This window comes from Rhinatrema bivittatum, chromosome 2 (assembly GCF_901001135.1).
Source record: "Rhinatrema bivittatum chromosome 2, aRhiBiv1.1, whole genome shotgun sequence".
NCBI lineage: Eukaryota > Metazoa > Chordata > Amphibia > Gymnophiona > Rhinatrematidae > Rhinatrema > Rhinatrema bivittatum.
In genome coordinates this window covers 217862205-217884660 of record NC_042616.1, presented here as the reverse complement: position 1 = coordinate 217884660, position 22456 = coordinate 217862205, and the positions used below count along the sequence as shown (strand labels likewise).

Sequence of the window (22456 nt, the reverse complement as noted above, 5' to 3'; positions counted from 1 at the left end):
GACAAAACGTATTTCATATCGGCATATTTTCTAGTATTTAGTACTTTTTATTAAAGGCTTTTTTTTACCTGATCATTAGATTTTTTGTGGCAAGCATAAAAACCAGAAAATATCTTACTGAACACAATTCCTAGGTCTTAATGGGATCATTTTACTGAAATATTGTCATTTTCTGATTTAATTCATTTTTTTTCTGACGTGCACTTCTAATTTGATACTGAGCCACTGTGGAACATCTATGGAGCCCTTTTTTTTTGTCCAGGAATTATTTACACATAGATATCGTTTTCCTGAGATAAGTATTCTAAAAAGATCGTTAAAAAACACACATTATCTGCTTGAGAACATATTTATAAAGTCCCTGAAAAAAATCTTTCCTCACAAAACTGCAAAGAACTATGTTTTTGAGAAATATACTCATTTTATTTATTTAAAGTAAAAACAAAATATAAGTAAAACAACATTTAGAAAGATACAGAAGACGCCACAAATCCTGATTATTCGTTTGTTGAAAACGATGAAATTAAAGTATCTAGTCGCTGTGAAATGTGCACCTATCACTCTTGTGAGCATCATCTCAGTGCTGGCTTGTGTAATCAATACCTGAAGTCTAGACATTGGTTCTGTTTTTTGTTTCTTCTAGCATCATTGGTGTGTTGTCACCCAGAAGTGCAATTTATAGGTCTAATCCTGTCTAATTCAATCTCTTTGATCTTCTTGATAATTTCTCCCCTTTTTATTCTTTTTAACTTCGTGTCCTTTTATTTCCCTATAGACCGCTTTATTTATTCGAATTTTTCATTTTTTTTTTTTTTTTTGCAAAATGTGATACAATCGGGAAAACAAAGAGAAAAATCCCCAAACATTATAAACTTAAAAGTTAATTTAGAAATACAGACCTGGCCTTGTTGAAAGCTGCCGTGTTAGCCCTATTGCAAATTTAGAATTATTAGCTTGCAGAGACGTGGTAGTGGCATAGATCTCTAGTGTCCCGGTTTTGAGAAAAACACATCACTTACATTTTAATATCAATCCTTGAAATATAGCTCCTGCAGATGTTGATTTCTGAATGACTCTAAAGTGGGTCTTTCTATTTTCAAACTGTGAATATAAAAACCGTGAAAAATGCGGTACCAGACTCGAGCTGAAATGGTGAGAAGCTCTTTGTACACAGGGAACTAAAAGTCTATAATTGACGGTAGAATTTCCGGAGCAATTCTATTGTAGTCCTTCCAGTTTATGATGTGCAATATAGCAGGGCAGTAAAAGCTGCCTTTTACCAAAATTCTGTGTCTGAGGGAAGCAGTCATTTTACGATCCGTTTAAAGGAAGGGACTGTACAACCAGCTCAATGGGAAGGCTTTCTTTATGTTGGAATGCCGGAGTGTTTACAGATCAAGAAGTATATTCTAAGCGTTGCTTCAGCATCTCAAGGCAGTGGTAAAGGTATGTGCAAAACAGTAAACAACGATGAATTGATTTGACAGAGTCTTGATCCACAGGAAGCCAAAACATGATATTTTGGCAGGATGTTGTCAAAGAAAGGTTTCACTTACTGAAATGTACAGTGCAGTTTAATTATCATAGTTAAATCATTAAATAGGTATAAGTAAATAATTCTTTATTATCAGTGCCATCATAACAAAATAATGCTGCTGTTGTTGATTAATATAGCTTTCAAATAGGCAAAAGAGAATGTACTTTGTATACAGTGTGAATACAAACAGACTCACTTTATTCAAATGAATTATTGTTTTGCAAATACAGCGTCTAGTTTGACAAATAATCTAGAGAAGTATATAAGATTTTTCAAAAGATTTTCCAGAAAACAGACAGATAAATATTGAGTTCTATGTGCCAACAGATGAAAATATTTTGAACAATTTGCAAGCTCAAATCTAAACATTTATCCACTCGTATGAATACATAACTAGAAGAAAGCATTTTTAGCATGCTTTGATTGAATCAGTCTGACTTTCAGCTAGAACCTTGGTGATTACTATGCACTGGATACATATAATCTTTTAAAGTAAAATGTTTGCATAAAATTAATACATCTCTAATATATAAAGTAATAATTCCTTTGAATTGATATGTAGACTGACGGATGATTATTTAAAATTAAAGCGAGAAAGTAAGAAAGAGTACAAACAAGCAGAGACATGCTATGGTGAATCGAATATATCTATATATCTATATCTATACATACACATTAATACAGAAGCATAAGGATTTCAGGTTATATATATCAGCCTTCTATGCTTTAGGGTAGCTGAAAATAAATCAGGTTATCTACTTACTATACTTCACAAAAAGCAAGCATACAGATACAAAAATAGATCCAGAAAATTAAAACTGTTTTAGGTACGCTAGACTTGTATGTTTTCCTCTTCTTGCCTTTACATTACAGGACATCGTGAGACTCCCTGATCTATACCACCTGTGATGCTGGCGGAGATTGGATGATGCAGTCATATGGTTGATCACGTGCAGGAGGCAGCTCAGTCCAAAAGAAAATGGGGTTTGGTGTAAATCTGGGGGTGTAATGTTATCATATATCACGCTACCTCGTAAAACCGACACTGAAGCCTACCGGACAACAAATCACAGGTCAAAATATGAGTTCTTCGTATTATGTGAATGCTCTTTTCAGCAAATATACGACGGGGGCTTCTCTTTTCCAAAATGCAGAGCCTACTTCTTGTTCTTTTGCTACCAACTCTCAAAGAACCGGCTATGGACCAGGCACTAGTGCTTTCCCATCATCCATGCCTGGCTTGTACAATGTGAACAGTACGATATATCAAAGCCCGTTCTCTTCTGGATACAGTCTGGCTTCAGATGCGTACAACCTGCATTGTTCCACTTTTGATCAGAACATTCCGGTCCTCTGCAGTGATGTAACAAAATCCAGCTGTGAGAAATCGGATGCAACAAACCTGCACGCCCAAGCAGAGAATAATTTCCGGATATACCCCTGGATGAGGTCTTCAGGTATGGGTAAGCTAGAGGGCAAAATCTATGGCAGTCAGGCAAATATGTGGCCAGAATTGCTGTCAGTGCAGCCTTTATGGTTTTAATTATAGCAGAGGCGCCATTGCGTAGAAAGCCCGTGGCATTGTATGTAAATGAGTATCATAAAACTTTTTATAGCCCAATTAATGGGTTCTATCCTCGTAAATTTATTTAACTCCATTTGCTTTTGGAACTTTAACGGTGTGTGTTTATTTTTTTCCATTCTTATTTTCAAAGAAATATTAAGAACTGCTTTCCTGGTTGTTAACCATACAGCACTATTAAGTGTATCTGAGATAAAGTGTTGGACAATATTTTCATAGGGAACAAGCGAGAAGAAAAGACAGAGGGCCAGCGAAAGAGCGAGAGATGGGAGTGAGAGATAGATAGAGTCTGAGACAAAAGTAGAAACAGATAGGGACATAAGAAATTTAGTGAAGAAAGAAATGTGATTGTGATAGCAAGGTTTGCTTTCGAGTCTTAAACGGCATTGTTTATTTCCTATAAAGGCTGCTTTGCAATTAAATCTTTTGAATATTTAAATGCGGCGAACCTAAGGCAATGCACAACCTGGATTACAATGTAATTAATTTTATCTTCACTGTAAAAAGACCAACAGACAAACATACATCAATGGAAAATATAACGAAACAAAGTACAAAAACAGTTTATTGCTTCACTGGAGGAACTCAGCGCTTATGGACATTTTTAAAGCAATGTGGAATGTGAAGTCCACACTCTGTATCAGTCTGAATTGCTAACTCACATATTTCAAGGTGCTCAGTTTCCTCTTCACTCCTTTCACCTTTTTTTTTTTTAAAATATATATAGCTCACAAAACTAATTTATCCATAAATTGGATTATCTCAATCATTAAATAAAATTACATTCTAAAAAGAGAAAAAAAAATCCCCAGTATTATGAAATGTGAAATGCAATGTTAGTTATGTGAGAATGTGGCTCTTTGCTGAGGTTGTAAATGCTGTAAATGTTTGTACGTTTTTAGGTCCAGACAGGAAACGGGGTCGCCAGACCTACACCCGCTATCAGACCCTGGAGCTGGAGAAGGAATTCCACTTTAACCGCTATCTAACTCGCAGGCGGAGGATAGAGATCGCCCATGCCCTGTGTCTCACAGAGAGGCAGATCAAAATCTGGTTTCAGAACAGGAGGATGAAGTGGAAGAAGGAGCACAAGGAAGACAGCAGCAACGTCCCTTCTGCCAGTGAAGACACAGCAGCAGCAGCTGGAGAAAAAGTTGAGGAAGAATAAACTCCTATTTAAAGAAGCAATATGTGTTATTGTGTATGCACGTGACAGTTGTCTGGTTAAAGCTCTTACAGAAGACTGTTCCACTAAGAAAACACAATCTATTCCTTTTCATAAACATATAGAGAACTTCAAATGAACCTTTTAGATTCGCGTAGTATAGGTTTTCCAAGTTGTATTTCACATCGACTCAAATATGTATTGAACAGCTTTATGGTAAATTTCCATTTTTTTTTAAATCCTTTCCCCTTTTCAATTGCCCAGATCGTTTTTATTTCTTAAATAACAGAGCTGCTACTTGCACACAAAATTGTAAAACTTCCATATTTAACTGCCTAACAGAAATAATATTTTGCCATTGTTCAGGGGTAAGTGCATTAGACTCGTGTACAACTACCTAATATCAAAAAGAAAAAAACGTAATATTACTATTTAATTTGTATCTTTTGTTATTCTAAAAAGAAAAACATCGCTGTAAATGGAGTGGAATAGCACGTGGAAAACGTTGCATGTGAAAATATTAATAACCTCTAACATCTTGCAATGATTTTGTACTACCTATCTTTCCAAACTACCTAATTCTTGTTCACCTACCTGCTGTATTTAGGATGCTGTATTTTAATAAACTATAAAGACAGCATAATAATGTGAATTGTGTAAAGCTTCCAGACAAAAGGCAAATTTCAGGAGCTTTGGTCTTTTTGATACCCAGAATGCTGAATTTATAATAGCTGAAATTAACGCATATAGACAAACCCAAACGATCCCATAGAAGACACGAGAGGATGTTATCCGTCTTTCTTCTCAGACTTTTTTCATTATTCTCCCTATAAGCTACTATTTTAAAAAAAACAAACAAACATTTCCGCTGAATTTCCTCATCTTGCAAACACTCTCGTACTTTTTCTATTTCCAAACGTTTGCCTTTATTCAAATATTGCAAAAATTACAGAGGCATTTAAAGCAAACCACTATTTTATCACTTTTGAAAAGTGAAAAGATAAAATCAAATTCCTACAATGCATTAACATAATAACACTAATTTTACTACAATAATAAATACTGTGTATCTAAACGCTGTTTGTCATTTATTTTATCTTGGATTTTATTTGCGAGATTATATCATCAATAGAAAAGAATGTAATTAATTTGGTAACTTTGTAGCATGATGTATTGTAAAGAAGTATGTATAAATCCGTCTTGAAGATTTGACTAAAATTGTTCATAAATTGTATGTTACAATGTGTTTTGATGTGTTCGTTGTGAACATTTGATATTTCGTGTTCTACTGTAAGGTGTGTGTGTTGGGGGGGGGGGGGAATAAATGTGTTAAGTATGCTTAAATGATACCGTATTCAAGTATCATCCATTGTAAAATGTATTTTCTGTCACACAGAAAATAAATATCATGCTTGTTGTCTGTGGATTGTGTTTCTTTATTATAAAATAGTTCAAAAAGAGAAAACGCCAATTACAGTTTTTGAAGAATCAATGCAATAAAAACATGAATATTCAACCTCTAAATTGAAAAAAAATAAACTAGATTTTTTAAATAATCATTTAAATTATTGCACTTTTTAATTATAATGCCAGAGATAATTAATGTTATGATATACTAGAGAGGGAGATAAACCTTAAAATGGAAAGATTTTTGTGTGTTCCGAGTTAGCTATGAACCACAATGTATATATTTTTATTCATTCATACATTCATGTTATATAGTAATATGAATCCGTACAGTGCATGAATGTTTTAAATATACATTTAATAATTTGATCAACAAAGCGAACAAATCGGTATTTTAAGGAAAGGTTGATAAATGTAGGCATTTTACAAAATAAGATATTGTTAGAAACAAATTTAAAAATGATATCTTTTCTTATACAATAAATACGAATTAAAAGCACACCGAGCAATAGGAAAATGGAATTAATATTGGTACATGAGATAATCTACCAAAAAGAGCAGGCTGCTTTATTGGCGCCAGTGCCGCCACACACTTCCATTGTTTCTAATGCACTCAATTGCTTGCAAATGTACTAATTGTAATTTTAATAAAATTAGTACAAAGTAGGTCTGTTAAAAACTCTAAGGCTGCTTCTTGGGTAAGATGGCGCCTAAGACCTGCCCCTTCTTAGTGATGAGAAAAAGGCCATAAATCCGTTGTTGTTTATGAAAATTTACAACTTTGCAATACAACTTTATGAGTTGTTCGGTTTTTCCATTGGCCGCTGTCGGTCATGTGGATGGTAACCGTGAACATGAACTTTTTTATAATTTCCCTTGCGAGAATAGAGCTGCATTCTTTTGCTCAGCTCCGTACTGCTTCGGATCTCTCTGGCTTTCAACCCCCCATTTCATTTGTTCTTTGTAAGGCAAATTGTGAACAAAGTATATGGAGATTCAGCACAAGCATCCGTCTAGAACACAGGTCCTGGATGGCAATTTCCAATTCCTCCGCTGGAAGGTGTGGCAGATTGAATTCAAAACATTGGAGTGGCAGATTTTCAACTTGCAGCCTGGCTAATTTCCTGCTTCTTCTGGCACCAAAAGGAGGGCGATTCGTCTCCTGTGCAGCCAAAACGACAGCTGTCAAAGTAGCAGGGCTTCTGTGAGTCAGAACCTAAAGGTGAGAAATGTATACACCATAGGCATATTTTAAAAAATTATTTCGTGCCATTTCGAAAGATTCATATCAGCGTTCTCATACATTTTCATTGACATTTAAGCAAAATGAGAAGATAATCACGGCAATGGAAATGTTAATATTTTCTGTGTAAACAGTGTATTACAAGCACTCGGCAATCTGAAAGCAGTTTATATAATATAGGGAAAACATGTCTCGTTTCAGGCTTACTTCTCGTATGTAGATTTTATATTCTTTGCTGACGCTTCCAATATAGAATTCAAAATGTTTTAATTTTGGAGGGGGAAAGGGTCAATGCTGCTTTGATATGCTTAACAAGTCTAACCTGAGTTCATTTGTGGCACTTTGCAAGTACAGGGAAGAAATTGTTCGTACAAGAAAATATTATTCTAGCAGAAATAATCTATATTGTATTATTTATTTTTCAATTCGTTATTGTTTTTCTCCTCTGACAAAAGCATATCTCTCTGTGTCAAATGAAAAAAGATACATGATTGCCTGAAACAGAGTTATTTCTCACTGTCTAGTAAAAAAAACGGCATGCCCTTATTTTGATATTATATATAAATATATATATATATATATATATATATATATATATATATATATATATATATATATATATATATAGTTATGTCTGTGTGTATATATGTACACACACACATATACACATATTTGATAATAATTGCATGGAGTTGTAACTATATAGATATATATGGAATGATTTGGAACCTTTGAAAATTTAGCAACTATTTTCCCTGTTGTTCCAGCATACTGGGTTTCTTAAAATATCATAGGGAATTTATTTTTACCAATGAAATTTGATTTCACTATTGATAATTTTATGTATATAACAGCTATAGAGTTCGATAGTACTAGGATACATGCAATTTTCTTGTATTGACAAATATTCAAATCTGAATTAAAATCTGAAAATAACAGAGAAAAATTTAAACGTATAAAATATATGCTGTCTTTGAAGCGTTGCGTTAATTTCTTTGTGTTTAGAAGATCTCGAGTTTCATTTTTGTTGTCATCTTCCTTAAAACTCGGCAGTGGATTGAGGATTTGCTCTCGTAATATTTCGATATTCGTTATAGTAATTAAGAATGAGCTATAAGTGTTTTAAATGTTAACACCGGTGTTTGTGTTCTGTTGGCCGATAAAGAATTACATTTGCATTGCATTGCAGTATCTGCTTGATTACAGCTGCAGTGAGTGTGTGGTTATTTATTGTGGTTAGGAGAATGCACTGTGCTGCCACTGTGTGGTGGGAATAGGTAGTGTAGATTGTATTCCAGAGAGAGCCAGGGAGAGACACAGAGGTGGGGGTCAGGCAAAGGCAATAGACGGGATCTTGCTAAGTTAGTCTGTATTGCTCATTTAAACGGTGCTTGAAAAATTCAGTCTCCTAAAATGAAACTGTTGCAGATTAGACGCTTGTATATTTTCTGTCTGTCTGTCTGTCTGTCTATCTATCTATCTATCTATCTATTCTGCACTGGATTGGAAAGAACTGTGTTGAAATATGAAGAGTGAAGGTTAAATCATAGCTGATTTGGTGACCTCCTGATGCATATGAGCATTGAAAATATTCAGCTTACAAACTCTAGATATTTAATTATCAGAAATGTGATGAATATTTTATTTTTGTTATACAGTCGAAAATAATGATAATCCTTAAAGTCATGTATGATTCAGAAAACATGTCATTTATGTTGAGAGTTTAACCGTTTCAATACCTGCGATATTATTAAAGTCTTTTTACTTATAGATGGCGGAGAGAGAAAATATATTGCTGTAGTGGCCTCCTAGATAGGATGCTACATAGCTGTCTGGTGTTATTTTTTGAATTAAGTTGAAAGTTAAATTATTTCTTCTGCAGAACTACTTTTTATGATGAGCTAGAAAGTGAAACAATAGGCTTTGCATTATCAGCTAATAATGTTATTAACTACTATAAACACATGATCGTTTCTTTACTAAGTCATTCGTAATGGTAACGTGTTTTACTGTAGAAAACACGTCACAAATTAAATTTGAAACATCACAGAAACACAAGCGGAGGATATTAACAAAGCATGTATTAAACAGGACAAATAAATCCCCTTTGAAATGCTTTTTATACTCTCTTTTTTTAATTTTCCTCAGTTTGATGTCTATAGAAACGTTTAGAAATATTTTAGATTTTGCCCTCTCATTGTAGCGTAGAGCACAATAAATATATATTTTTTTAAATGTTAATTTTTTTAAGAATTAAGATTCTTGCCTAGATAAGAAACAAAAAGAGCAACAATGAAAGGTGAACAACTAGTAACACTGTTAGGTCTGAAACATTGCTCACATGAAGACCATGTATTCATTGATTCAGACTATGCACAAGGAAGACCTCTGGCACCCCCGAAAATAATTTTTTGAAGGATTCTCTGATGAGTTGGAGAGCTTGAATTCTACCCTTCAGGGATTTTTAATTTTTTTTTTTGCTTGATATAAAAAATACATTTGTTTAATTCTCAAGGTAGTTGTTCCCTATAATAATATTCCAGAGCAAAATTTTTCTCCTATTAAATTAAGCTTTTTGTATCTGTGGGCTACAAATTCATCTCAGGCTTTTTAATCAAGGCATTTTTTTTCTTTTAGAGCCTTCCTTTCAGAATGTTTGTGAATAAAGTGGTGTGGTCGCCTTGTTAGTCCATTTCGGGCCAGCTGGGATAAACCCTTTAGTTCATCTGCTCTTCAGCTATATAGAATTAATTGTAAACAGACCAGCTTTAGGTGATACCTTTTTATTAAACCAACTTAACATATTTGTGACTACCTTTTCTAAACACTAATCTGAAGAAGGGAAAATAGCTTTCCAAAGCTAGTCACAAATGTATTAAGTTGGTCCAGTAAAACAGTGTCCCTTCTTTAAGGAATGTGTATGAAAATTATTGTCTTCTCAAATTAATAGACCACTTGAAAACCTTTGAAAAATAAACTTTTAGCTGAAGGTATCTGTTTTGACCTTTTAATCAGCTTTGACCATTTCAGAATACTTTATCCAAATAGCATATTAATCCACTTGGTGTCAGGCAATTAGGCGATTTCAAAACAACAAACGGTAATAAAATATGACACGTAAACTGTATCAAGTTTAAAAACTGATGCGTGCTGCTAATGAATTGCATATTTCCGATTACTAATATCGAGTCATCTAAACTTGGCAAAGAAACAGTACGGTTTCGAATAGCCTTTTACACTATTAAAAAAAATGAAGAGTATTCGTATTTTATTTCCTAATATATTTGCATATCTAAGAATAAAAAAAAAAGTGAGTTTCGTCGGTATTATCATATATCCTGGCCAAGTTTTAATTCTTACTCCAGGGAACATCTGTCATATAGAAGAGTTTTTGTGTTAACTTAAATGCTTAGAAAGTATTTCTACTGCAATACTTGTTATCACTCTCAATAAGAACGATATTCTGGATATAATGCAGTTAATGAAGTTTTCTTTCAATAAAATCAGCTGGGCGGCTGCCTAAAGTTTGATCATGTCTGATACAGTGAAACATTATTTCGATGGTATTTTTTAATACGTTATACGAGTTACAGATCTCACGGCAAGATTTAGGAAACTGAAACGTAACACAATCTGAAAAGGATTTTTTTAGGGCTCGAAAGATATGGTTTTGCTGGTAAATTGGTCTGTCTCAGACCCCATGAATTCCCTTGAATATTATAAAGTTCGTCACTGGTTCATGATCACTCTAGTGATACCATTTAGAGGTTTTGTAATATTTGAAAATGCATCGGTTTAATTACCTTAATTTGTAAAACTGTATCACTTAATCAGCATTCTGAACTGGAAAACACGTTTTTTTTCACTTAAAATATCGTTTCCTGATTTTTTTTTTTAATCATTCAGTTAAACTCTTGATAGGGGTTATACTGATATCACATGTTTTATTTACAAATTCAGGATTTCTCCAGAAAACTTATCTACATCACTGTATGCCTGAATCCAGCTCAGATATTCAAGTTTAAGCAGCACAGGAAATGCCAGTCCGTATTTTCCGAACAGAAACACAAAGAGGGCTAGTTTCTCTTTATGTCAGAGGGCTCTGTACAATCAAAGAAGGGTCATCCAGTCTGTTTCCTGGTTTTATAGATTTGTCTGCACTTGTCTGACTTCCGTACTGTCCTGTTTTGCTATGTGACTGTCGCATCACCCCCACTTATGTTACTGAAATCAGAAACGGAACTGGTTTTGCTCTTGCATATATATATATACAATCCCCTACCCGGTCACATAAACCTAGTGCTCAATTCTCGCTGAATAGGTGAGGCCAGGTTATGGAACGCTCTGGTTGTTTGTAAGTTTGCTGCCTCAGTCCCTGGCTCCCAGGGGAGCTTTCTCTAAGGCTCCTCGCTATTGGCCAGTGAGGGATCAGATGGTTATATTTGCTGCTGTCGCTTTTGGCGCTCGGCCATCCAGAAACAAACCAGTTCGATGACTACTAATAGTTATAGCCAGATGTACTAATACACAACAAATCACGGTACTAGAGAGTGCAGAGCAAATGAGTTCGTATTTTGTGAATAGCACTTTCTCTGGGAGCCTGCCTAATGGTCAGGACTCCTTCATCGGGCAAATTCCCCTTTATCCAGCTGGCTATGATGCTTTGAGGCATTTGCCAGCTTCTTATGGGACATCAAGCCTTCCGGACAAGACCTACACTTCACCTTGCTTCTATCAACAGTCCAACGCAGTTATTGCTTGTAACCGAACCTCTTATGACTACGGGGCTTCTTGCTTCTATTCAGAAAAGGACATAAGTAGTGCTTCTCCATCCAGCAGTGGTAAGCAGAGGGGGCAGGGTGACTATCTGCACTTTTCTCCAGATCAACAATACAAACCCGACAGTATGCAAAGCAAGATTTTAAATGACGAAGGCAACGACCGGAAATACTCTAATCCTGTTTATCCCTGGATGCAGCGGATGAACTCCTGTGCTGGTAAGTCATTTCAATGCAATAAAAAGTTGAACTTCAAGGGACTTGAAAACTGCTAAAAGGCTAGGGGGAAAGGGATGCTGTTCTTGGGAACTGCCTTGCTGTGACAATAATCCATAAAGCTTTAAATTGAACTATGTTTTAGGACACTGACACCAGCAAACCCTGTAAACCGACCAGCAACAACCTACTTGAAGCCCTTCACTAGCACTGAAGTTACTCAGCAGTGACTTGACTTGCAACAATCTTAGTGAACCCACCTCTAATCCAAAATTCCACCAAGACCCTCTTCTTAAAGTCATCGGTTCTCAAAATTGATTACGCCGCAGAACATGATCGTGGTATTGATGATCTAATAAATTTAAAGACAATATTTCAGACTTCCTGGATATTATTGATACTTACTGTAGACTATATAAAGATACCACACGTAATGATGATACGGTGCTGCATAGATGTGCCAAGTGTCTGATATTAGTCGAATTGACACCTGAACATTTCACCATAGTCGTTTACAGACATAGACTTGCATCAAAACATTGTCTTGCATTTTTGTTTGAGGCAGTTTCCCCTCAGTTAAGATCTTTAAAAAAAACAAAACACAAAAAGGTTATCTAGCCCTTCCTATGTAAAGCAGACCCCTGACAGGAAAACTTCTAAATTCTCAGTGTAGACTTTACTATTCCTTGTGTACAATATTTTGTAAAACTAGGGAAAGTTAATATCCCGTAGACTTTGGACTTTAATTGTGTTTGATTATGGGCAGTTTAATTCGCCTTAATGAGTCTTTGCTTGCAAAAGAACTTTTAAATAGTCTTATATTATTTTAGCACAGCTATGCCGCCTTCATTTGCAAGCTAGACTTGGGCTGGCAAATGTTACAATAATCCCCTGCCTTATTTTCTGTACTAAAAAATAACTTACAGAAGTTTCCGTGGCCTTAGCCAATTGTCCCAGCTAGAGGCAGACAATTTAACAAATGTGTATGCTAATTCTAAACTAGAGAAGATGTTTTAAGGCCCTGCTTAATCCGGTCTTTATGACTTTGTTTCTACAGGTACAGTATATGGAACACATGGAAGACGAGGAAGGCAAACTTACACCAGATACCAAACCCTAGAGTTGGAAAAAGAATTTCATTTCAACAGATACTTAACCAGAAGACGACGGATTGAGATTGCAAACGCTCTCTGCCTCACTGAGCGACAGATTAAAATATGGTTTCAAAATCGGAGGATGAAATGGAAAAAGGAGAACAAACTCATAAATTCCACACAGCCCAGCAGTGAAGAAACAGAAGAAAAGTCAGGGGAGTAGAATTATGCTTAATAAAATTTATCAGGCCTCGCTTTCCTTATTAGCTTCCCCCTTGTGTATATTTTGCTACTGAAAACGCAGTATGTTTTCACCTTCTGTTGGTTTCTAAAGGCTTTGTCAAAATATGTACATTTGGTATTAACTGTAAATTTCTAAAAAAAAAAAAAAAAAAAAAAGTCCATAGTTTACAGAGAAGCAGTGTATATATTAGGTAAATAAGCGTAGTTAATGTAAGTGTATTACAGAATTACAGAGGTGTCAATATTATTTTAAGTTGGCCATGAATGAATGTGTTATACATGAATAAGGAGATTGATGTGTAACAGGTCAGGAACTATAAAAGCTTTCATTTGTGATAGATTTGAGGGAATTCATATTTTTCCTTCTTTATTTCTAATTACCAGTCAAATAATTCTCAATATGTACTGCATTTGATATCCAATGATCCATTGGTGTGTAACAAAACGTAGGATATAAGTAAAACAATAGCACAAAAAACAAGTATATTGATTTTATGTTTTTTGAAATACATAAAATCCAATTGTAAATCCCAATATGGAAAACTACTATTGAGTTTAAAAAAAAAAAAGCTCAGATAAGGTCCACCCAACAAAACTATAACTGTTTTGCTGGCAAGAAAACAAATTTCTACAAATTAAAGTTTGAAATATAGACAAAATCTCCTGTGGTCTATAGGTCCTAATTTTGGGATTTATTGGTAATGACCACATAATATACAGATCAGTCAGGGGACAATACACACACAAACACACACACACACACACATATATATATATAGAGAGAGAGAGAGAGGGAGATCATTAAGAATCCTGTATTCCAAACATTTTCTTCCAATCTATCTCTTTGGACAAAATTTTGAAATTAAGTACTCTCTGCTGCTTTAAAATAAAATAATAATGTTGAAAATATCAGATCGTGGACATCTTTTGTCCAACGATCCCTAGTTTCTTACTTTGCGTCTACCAGGCAAAAGAAAATGAATAGGCATCTGGAAACTAGATGAAAGCTGCTGTAAAACTAAACAAGTGCATTTCTTACTTTGCTCACAAAATAAATTAAGCAGCAATGTTTATTATGTGTATGAATATAGTATATACAAATAATATGATAATTTATCTTTTAAAATCATGTACTTTCACACACACACTCACTCACACACGGAAAATAGGGCTGTATTTCTTAAATTTCCATAATGTAAAGAAAATACATTTAATAATAAACCTTTAAACTATAGTTAAAATAGAAATGCAGCTTGTTCTTAAAATGATACCTTTTTTAATGGAGCCGTCAGTACAGAGACTCAAAATGAGTCTAAGATTGCCCGCTCCTTACGACCATTTCCGTCTATAATTCCTTAAATTAATATAACCTAGTTATAAGAAGAAATTTCGCTTCGTTTTTAAATTATATTCCGAATGAAAGGGAAAAAAAGGAGAAAGAAAGTAAGAGAGACAGAAAAGAAAGATATAGGCGGTTCCTGTAAATACAAAAAGCGTATTTTTCTTCAGATTTCTCCATTAATGCTGCTTTAGTGAACGGCGGCTGCTATAGTCGTAGATTTGGTACACACTAATGGAACTGCGAGGGAAATGCAATAATTTTTCTATAATGGGCTGTAACCTCAATTCGACCCTAGCCCTGCAGACCCTGGCTAGAAAGCGTTAAAATCTGACTTGTCTCCAGAGGGTGGCGCAAGAGTCCAACTGAAAGTCAACAGCTGGAAGCGGGGCCGCGCTTATAGGCGCGCCCCCGCGCCCAGCATCCACCCAACTCCTCCATTAGTGCATGAGTTTACCTCTAGAGGTCATCAGGCAGGATTTACGACTGGACAACAAAAGCACGTGATTTGAAGTCGTACCCCATATTTGGGTGCCTACGTAGGAGGGAACCAAGTACATGTCCCAGTCATTTCCATAATTCATCATAAATTGTGCAAGGGTGCTATAGACGCACAAAACGACCAAGAGCCACAAATCAAGCACACACACATCAAAAAACAAATGAGCTCTTATTTTGTAAACTCATTTTGCGGTCGCTATCCAAATGGCCCGGACTACCAGTTACATAATTATGGAGATCATAGCGCCGTGAGCGAGCAATACAGGGATTCTGCAAACATGCATTCCAGCAGGTACGGCTACGGCTACAATGGCATGGATCTCAGCGTTGGGCGCTCAGCTTCCAACCGCTTTGGTGCCAATGAGCGGGCTCGAAATTACCAAGCCAATGCAACCGCTGCCCCGGCAGAGCCCAGGTATAACCAACCTGCGACTGCTTCTCACTCGCCTGCTCCACCTGACCCTCCTCTGCCCTGCGCTGCCTTGGCTACCCCGCCTGTCAGCGACGGCCATCAGGGGCTGAAAAACTCCACAGCCAACTCCAGCAGTACTTCGTCCAATTCCAGCAGCAGCACCAGCAGCAGCAGCAGCAGCCACCACAGCAATACTTCTCACATAAACAGAGAGGGAGTGGGCACGTCGTCTGGTCCCGAGGATGACACCCCAGCAAGCAGCGACCAGGCAAGTTCACAGAACGGCCAAAGCACAGCTCCAGCCGCACAACCCCAAATCTACCCCTGGATGCGAAAACTGCACATAAGTCATGGTAAAGCAAAGCCGCTTTTGTTTTCTTGACAGAGAGAACTCGAGGTAGAATTCAGCTAAAAATTGTACCACTAGTAGTAAAAGGCTTAATCGGTGTCATTTCGAATGGCCAGTTTTGGGTTGCAGAGCGAAATGAAAGTATGGGTGGGAAATCGGAATTTAAAAGCTACAGAGTCACCAGGGCAAGGGAGAAAATGCTGTAGATATTTTAAACGGGGTTTCGCTTCTCAAGGATGGCTTGAGTTGTTACAATGTGTTGTTTATGAGAAAGGCTAGATCAAAATAGATTGCTATTTTTTTTTTTAAAGCATTTAAGAAAGTAGTAAAACTATACACCTTACTTAATTCCAGGATGCAGAGCATGCGAACAGCTTGGGGGTATGCGCGTGTATACCGCAGCTCATGGTGTAACTTTAAGAAACCCGTTGATCCTGGAGGCAGTCTTGTAGGAAAATATTGACCACTTTAATTAGGAGGAAGCACAAATCCTCAAAATGTTAAAAAAAAAAAACACCTTGTATTTGAAAACATGGTGAGGCAACCTAGGTAATGCCATGAGTAGCACAACTAAAGAAGTAGATGCGTATGGGAGTACGATGGATTAACTGAAATGATAATCCAAATGATCTTCTCGAGGAGGTACTAGCTAAGGGTGCTGCCTGAATATAAAAATGCTACTCGCGAGATAACGGTCTGTGTGCGCTGTTGGGCAGATTCTTGAAATCCAAGAGAAAGTCTTAAGCCATTCACTTTTCTTTTGCAGACATGGGGGGACCAGAAGGAAAAAGGGCTCGGACAGCTTACACCCGGTACCAGACCCTGGAGCTGGAAAAGGAATTTCACTTCAATAGGTACCTGACCCGCAGAAGAAGGATTGAAATAGCACATGCTCTTTGCCTCTCAGAGAGACAGATTAAGATCTGGTTCCAAAACAGGAGGATGAAGTGGAAAAAGGATAATAAACTGAAAAGCATGAGCATGGCAGCTGCAGGAGGCGCCTTTCGCCCTTAATTATTTGATTAATTAAAAGTACTGAGAAGTAGGATAACCGAACCTGCATAACGTCAGTACTAAGGTGACTTTCGAAAACTTCCTTGTGTTACTTCTGTGAAGAGACCGTGTCCTTGTCGCCCTATTCCATCTTTTAATCATGAGCCTGCTTGTTCTCCTTATTTCGCCTGTATAAGTAGATCGGCTTTTATGTAAATTTCTTTTGTCTTGAATGGCTTTGTCTTGACAACTAGATGTTTTAACTTATTTATATATGAAGAGAACTGTGTTACTTGAAGTAACTGTAAAAAAACAAAAATTACATTGTTTAGTACAAATGTTACGTGTTGCACTTGATGTGCTAAATTGTATATGTGTGAAAGTGTTTTGTCTGAATAGCTCCAAGCTGTCAAACATATTTTCATTCAGACTACCTATAATTCCTGTTTAATTAATGCTGTTGTAGAAGAGAACTGTTGAAATGCAACTGATCTTGTACTACGTGTAGTGAATAGTGAACCTGTGACGAGAACTGTGATCCCAAGCAGTATGTCCTTGCTGTGCCTTTGTATGACTCTTTGCACGAACTCCTAGAAGTGGCTCTTATAAGGCAGCTTCAGTGATGTATGTTTTTGTGCACAAAGTTAAAAAAAAAAAAAAAAAGTATAGTCAAAGCCTGGCTGTTTAAGCTAAATGTGATCAGCATTTTTGTATTTGTTTGTTTTTTATATATAAAAGAAACAAATGACTGGAAAAAAGCAAAATAAACTTTCTATTGTTATTTCTCCTGGTATTATTTTTTGTAAAAAGGATCACCTACATGTCTGAGATGTTCTTTTCACAGATTTAAACTCTGCATTTTCAATTTTCCTAGCTTAGAATGCTTTGCTTTACACTGCATGTTGCAAATAGTACAACTTACCCGATATCAAATCTGTCCACGGTTTGTGTACAGCATATTAAAACCTGCATCAGAGAAACACTAGCCACTGCATATGTGGTGGAAGCAAATTTTAGACAGCTATTTCATAAGGTGTTTGGTTATAGAACACTGCAAAGTCCACTCTTTTCGCTCAAATAATCCCTTTCCTTCACCCTAAATATTTTACTGGATAACTATCTCAAAGATCAAGTCTTCTAAGCAGACTTTAACTGCCTTATCCATTTTTCATGCCTATTACCAATTTATAAAGATTAGGGGTTTTTTTTTTGTCTACAGTAAGTTTTATACAAATGTAATTTTACTTACCCCTCTATAGCTTGGATGGCTAACTCTTCTCAGCTTCCAAGAGCAAGTAAAGCTTTGCTCATTTACTGAGAGCTTACATGGATGTCGTCCCAAAAGTTATAAAACAGTAAACTTTATAAGCCCTCGTTCCGGCTATATGACATTTGGGTGCCAAATGAATAGGGTTTTGTCTATGAATTAGATCGTAAAATCATCCATAGCACAGACAGATAGGCTCACGGGCTATAAAAAGTCACGTGGTGCCATTAAAGTAAGTTTTATGGTTTTGGGGAGTTGACATCCAACATTATATACCACATAACATATAATCTCACTGACGCTGGACTTCACTTGGCTGTTTTGCAGGCTACGTGTGCTTTCTGGTTATTGAAATGGTCATTTTTAAGTACAGCAGTATCTAAACTGTATGTGTGAAAAATGGCTTCTTCCAAGTTAAGGTAAGTTTTGTTCACACATTGCTTAAAGTTGATTTCCTCAGTGAAAGCACCACTCAGGTTCTCTAACTTTTATAACTGTCAGACAGTTCAGAAAAGCAGAGTGATCCAGTCAGGACACTGGTTTCCTTAAAACGTTTTATTTGCAAATAACTATTACTTATAAAGAAATAGAAATCAAAATGAACCATAATAACTGGTTCGGTAAAGATTGATTTTAGAGGCCTAAGTTTTATTACTTTGACTATAGCAGAAGTTAATTACTTCCGCTGCTCAATATTCTTTTCATTTGCAAGGATTCAAGTTGCCATTGAAATGTTACTGATGGCAGAAGTTTATTTTTCAAACATTATTGATAATATTTGGCTTTATATGAACAGAAGACTATCTTGTTGTAGTGCACAATTATTTTAAAAGACGTTGGTAGAGAATAAGTTGTGGATATTTTTGGAAGGTTCTGTCCCTAACCATAAGCCACAAAGATTCTGTTTATCAGCGGACAGAAATATAAAGAAGCTTTCACATACTGTACTTTATGTTTGCTTTCCACATTTTGTAAAGAGCTAATATTCTGAGGAAAATGAAGATATTTTTTTTGTGAGGTGTTCTTTGGAAATCTAGTTGGCCATCTATTGAAGTGCCACATTTTTTTTTCTTTCGGAAAGAAACTTGGTGAGAACTGTAAAATAATATACTTATTGCATGGTGTTCCAGTGATGTAAATTGTGAAATATCGTGTGGGGCAAGGTTTAAAGAAGACTTTAAAGAATCCAGTTTATATATTGATACTGACTGGCAACTGCAGGACAGGCTCCATCTGCTTGTTTACTTCAACCTTCTTTTTATGTAAGTACACCGCTCTCACCAAAGTGTGATTATTGAGCAATAAAGTTTATGGCCGGATTTCACTTTAGTGTTTGAATTTGTAGTGTTGAATGAAAGGGTGAAAGGAAATTCTTTCCTTCCTTTCCTCTTTTCTTTTTCACTGTTTTAATTGCTCTCGCTTTTGAAGTTATCTGTCCAGCTGATGAAAGACTATATAATTTCACTTTTGCTGATTTGGAGAGCCATTTGTTTTTATACCTTTGGAAGCTTTACAGAAAAAGTATGTTTTCTAATATGCCATAAACTTCTAATTTTAAAGAAGAGAATGGATGGATGGTTAATAGAAGATTTCCGGCTTTTTTTCCGTCTTCATTTAGCGAGGCCCATGCACATTAACAGACAATGTGACCTCTAAGAGTAGTATCAAGATTAAAAAACGTATCTCTAATTAGTAGAAGGGCACTTTTTCACCACTTGTATAAAGTTTATTCACATAGAGTATTTATTGAAGAAAAGGACAATTATAGTACAGAATAATTTATCCATGTTGACATTGTAATGATGTGTACACATAACATCTAAGGTGTCCAGTTTTAGATCTGTATATTTTAAAATAATATTTCTATCTAATACCAAGTGTTGATGACATTAAAATCCGAGAGTTTGGTCTTATACCAAGCAACAAAAGTTCCCATTAAATAAACAAAGCTTGGTAGCTGAAAGCATGCTTCAGATATGTTAGTACTCTACAAAGAAATGTACTTTGAACTCTAAAAAGGAGATAATAATCAAATGTAAGATAAACATACTTGAAATCGGTTTCCAAAGTTTATTGCACTTATATAACCTTACATTTACATGCATTATCTTCTTAAAATACAGAGCACTTCATTATATGCTGTGTTTCATAATTTAAACTAATACAAATTAATTACTATATAAAATTGCACAAAAATATAGAATTGCATTTTTCAAAAACTTTGTGGTCAAAATGCCTAGAGCATATCAAATATCACTACTAAATTATTTTTGTCTTGAAATATTCATTTGAAAGGATCTGTAGGGAACGCAAAATCTATTGTAATAGAATATCCTGTCTCTTAAGCTATCAAATATTACACCAAAACATTTTCTACGAGGCTCAGTTCAATGATGTTTGATCTGGTGCAATAATTTATCAGTGATTCCAGTTACACATAAGATCATGGTTCTGAATGTAAGTACTTATATAATATAATTCATACTGAAATACACACACCAAAGAAATGATAGTGTGTAGTGGGGGGGGGGGGGGGGGGGGGGGGGGGGGGGGGAAGAAAGAGAGATGTGGTGAGGAGTTAGGTTTTCGTGACCTAGGTTTGACCGCATTACCCACTAGTGGCTGAGCTATTATCAATAATTCATTTGTGTTCGTTTAAAAATATAACCCGTTTATAACTGCTCCACCACACCATACCGAATATTTTTGTTCATACCAAATTATACTTTTCTAAGCTTTCAGATAATTGCTTTTTTATTTGGTGGATGGGGCAAATGTCAGCCTATATCCATCAACTGTACCTAATGAAGGAGTTTATTTCATGATTTTTAAATCTGCACTAGCACTTTTTGAGAAAGGCAGAGTCGACGGTTCGCAAACTTTAAGTAGAAACATAGCCCTGTTTCTTTGACATAAAATACGTTTAATTGTGTAATGCAAACTGATTTGTCACAACCATCAGGTATTTCTTGGTGCAATTTGTGTAAATGTAATCTGTTTTAATTCTGCAATTTTGTAAATGCTGTGTAATTCTATAAACTGTGTAAATCCAAACTGAAAGGAATAGTTTGCCGGACAGGACACTAAACTTCAAAACATTGAAAATGTTCTCTACTGTATCTGAGATGAAACGTTGTCTCTGTTTAACAGAAAGCGACCTGTCTGGGAATTATGGGTGTGAATGAGAAGCCTCGTATCATTCTTTTGCACATGTTTTCTCCATATGTCCTATTTAGTATAAAATATTGCCGGCAATCTTCTCACTGCTAAAATATAGTGCGATAAACTGTTTAAATAAGTATTGGTGTATTCTTTGCAATTCAGTAGTGAAGACAATATTCTATATAACTTGTTAAAGCAGCTGTTTCTATTGCAACTAGCATGATTTACTCCTCTAAATTCTATAATATTTCGAACTCATTTAACTAAAGCTATAAGTGGATCTTTTCATGATAATAATACAAAAGTAGAAATTTTCCAAGGGGTTCTTTTGAGGTAGTCTTACTTTTTGTGAGTTGATATAACACAGTCCTTCCTTTTGAAACCAACATTTATTTTACTTCATAAGATTTTCCTAATGCATCAGCATTTGGGATTGAAATCTGAGCTATCTGGTTGGTGTATTTGGTATGAAGTGTCTGAAGTATATTTCCTTGAAAACATGTAGTAAATAAAAATAACATAACAAAACTTGACATGTCCTTTTAGCTCTAAATAAATATAATTTATCTATTTTCCTAATACCAACAAATCTTATCATTTTGATATGATCCCAGTTCCACTTTAATGAAGAAAAACTGTTCTGTTGAAATAGCTACAATCAAGGCCAACATTCAAACATATGTGCACAAATGTACACATATGCCTATTTTTAGCTAGTTACTTATACAATGTAATATAATACAATATGATATAATACAGGGCATTTTCATAGATTTTGTCTAATTATTGTGTATAAGTAAATTATCCTATGCACAATTTGGATGTGGTTTTGTTTTATAAATAATATTTGTTGTGAAGGTTATTGGGTAATTACTGCAATTTTGTGAAACAGTCCTTGCTTGAGGTGAAGTCTGTCATTGCATAAAAAATGATAGCTCTTGCAGTTCACTGCCAGGTTAAGTAAATGCAGAATAGATAAATCTGCAGACCCTAGGAATCACCAGCAGAGCTCGCTTTAGACCAAGTTCACAGTCAACTCGTTTGCCTTGAGAAGCCTTCACCAAACAATTTGAGTTACCATTATATTATAAAATAAAGCACTAAACATCTAAATATTTACCAGCCTAGTACCCGGGTTGCCATATTTCACTACTCAAAATACTTTCGC

General features: G+C 35.5%; 4 protein-coding genes and 1 long non-coding RNA gene across 8 annotated transcripts in view; 4 read left to right on the top strand and 1 right to left on the bottom strand.

The window, feature by feature from the left end:
- Positions 1 to 2288: 2288 nt before the first annotated feature.
- HOXA7 (homeobox A7) lies at positions 2289 to 5608 on the top strand. Of its 2 annotated transcripts, none has more exons than XM_029589174.1 (2): positions 2289 to 3000; positions 4022 to 5608. In XM_029589174.1, the coding sequence occupies exons 1-2, from the start codon at positions 2619 to 2621 to the stop codon at positions 4285 to 4287; spliced, it is 648 nt and encodes a 215-aa protein (XP_029445034.1). In that variant the 5' UTR covers positions 2289 to 2618; the 3' UTR covers positions 4288 to 5608. The 2 variants fall into 2 exon arrangements, with proteins under 2 accessions (XP_029445034.1, XP_029445035.1); XM_029589175.1 differs by having other exon boundaries at positions 2293 to 2994; positions 4022 to 5605.
- Positions 5609 to 6778: 1170 nt separating this feature from the next.
- On the bottom strand, positions 6779 to 18225 carry LOC115084377. Its single transcript, XR_003854535.1, has 3 exons — positions 18109 to 18225; positions 12334 to 12511; positions 6779 to 6907 (listed from the first exon to the last, which is right to left on the bottom strand). It is a non-coding gene; the product is annotated as an uncharacterized LOC115084377 (long non-coding RNA).
- HOXA3 (homeobox A3) overlaps positions 6783 to 22456 on the top strand; it is a 45984-nt gene continuing 30310 nt past the window's right edge. The window contains exon 1 of one of the 3 annotated variants that reach the window (XM_029589165.1): positions 6783 to 6913. The gene's annotated coding sequence lies outside the window, so the exon portion shown is untranslated. Of the gene's footprint in view, positions 6914 to 18435; positions 18546 to 22456 lie in introns of those variants that run through there. The other 2 variants (XM_029589167.1, XM_029589163.1) reach the window with 2 other exon arrangements.
- On the top strand, positions 10939 to 13421 carry HOXA6 (homeobox A6). The gene is made up of 2 exons (XM_029589172.1): positions 10939 to 11931; positions 12986 to 13421. The coding sequence occupies exons 1-2, from the start codon at positions 11496 to 11498 to the stop codon at positions 13243 to 13245; spliced, it is 696 nt and encodes a 231-aa protein (XP_029445032.1). The 5' UTR covers positions 10939 to 11495; the 3' UTR covers positions 13246 to 13421.
- Positions 13407 to 17538, top strand: HOXA5 (homeobox A5). Its single transcript, XM_029589171.1, has 2 exons — positions 13407 to 15870; positions 16633 to 17538. Exons 1-2 carry the CDS (start codon positions 15267 to 15269, stop codon positions 16878 to 16880), a joined length of 852 nt encoding a protein of 283 aa, XP_029445031.1. The 5' UTR covers positions 13407 to 15266; the 3' UTR covers positions 16881 to 17538.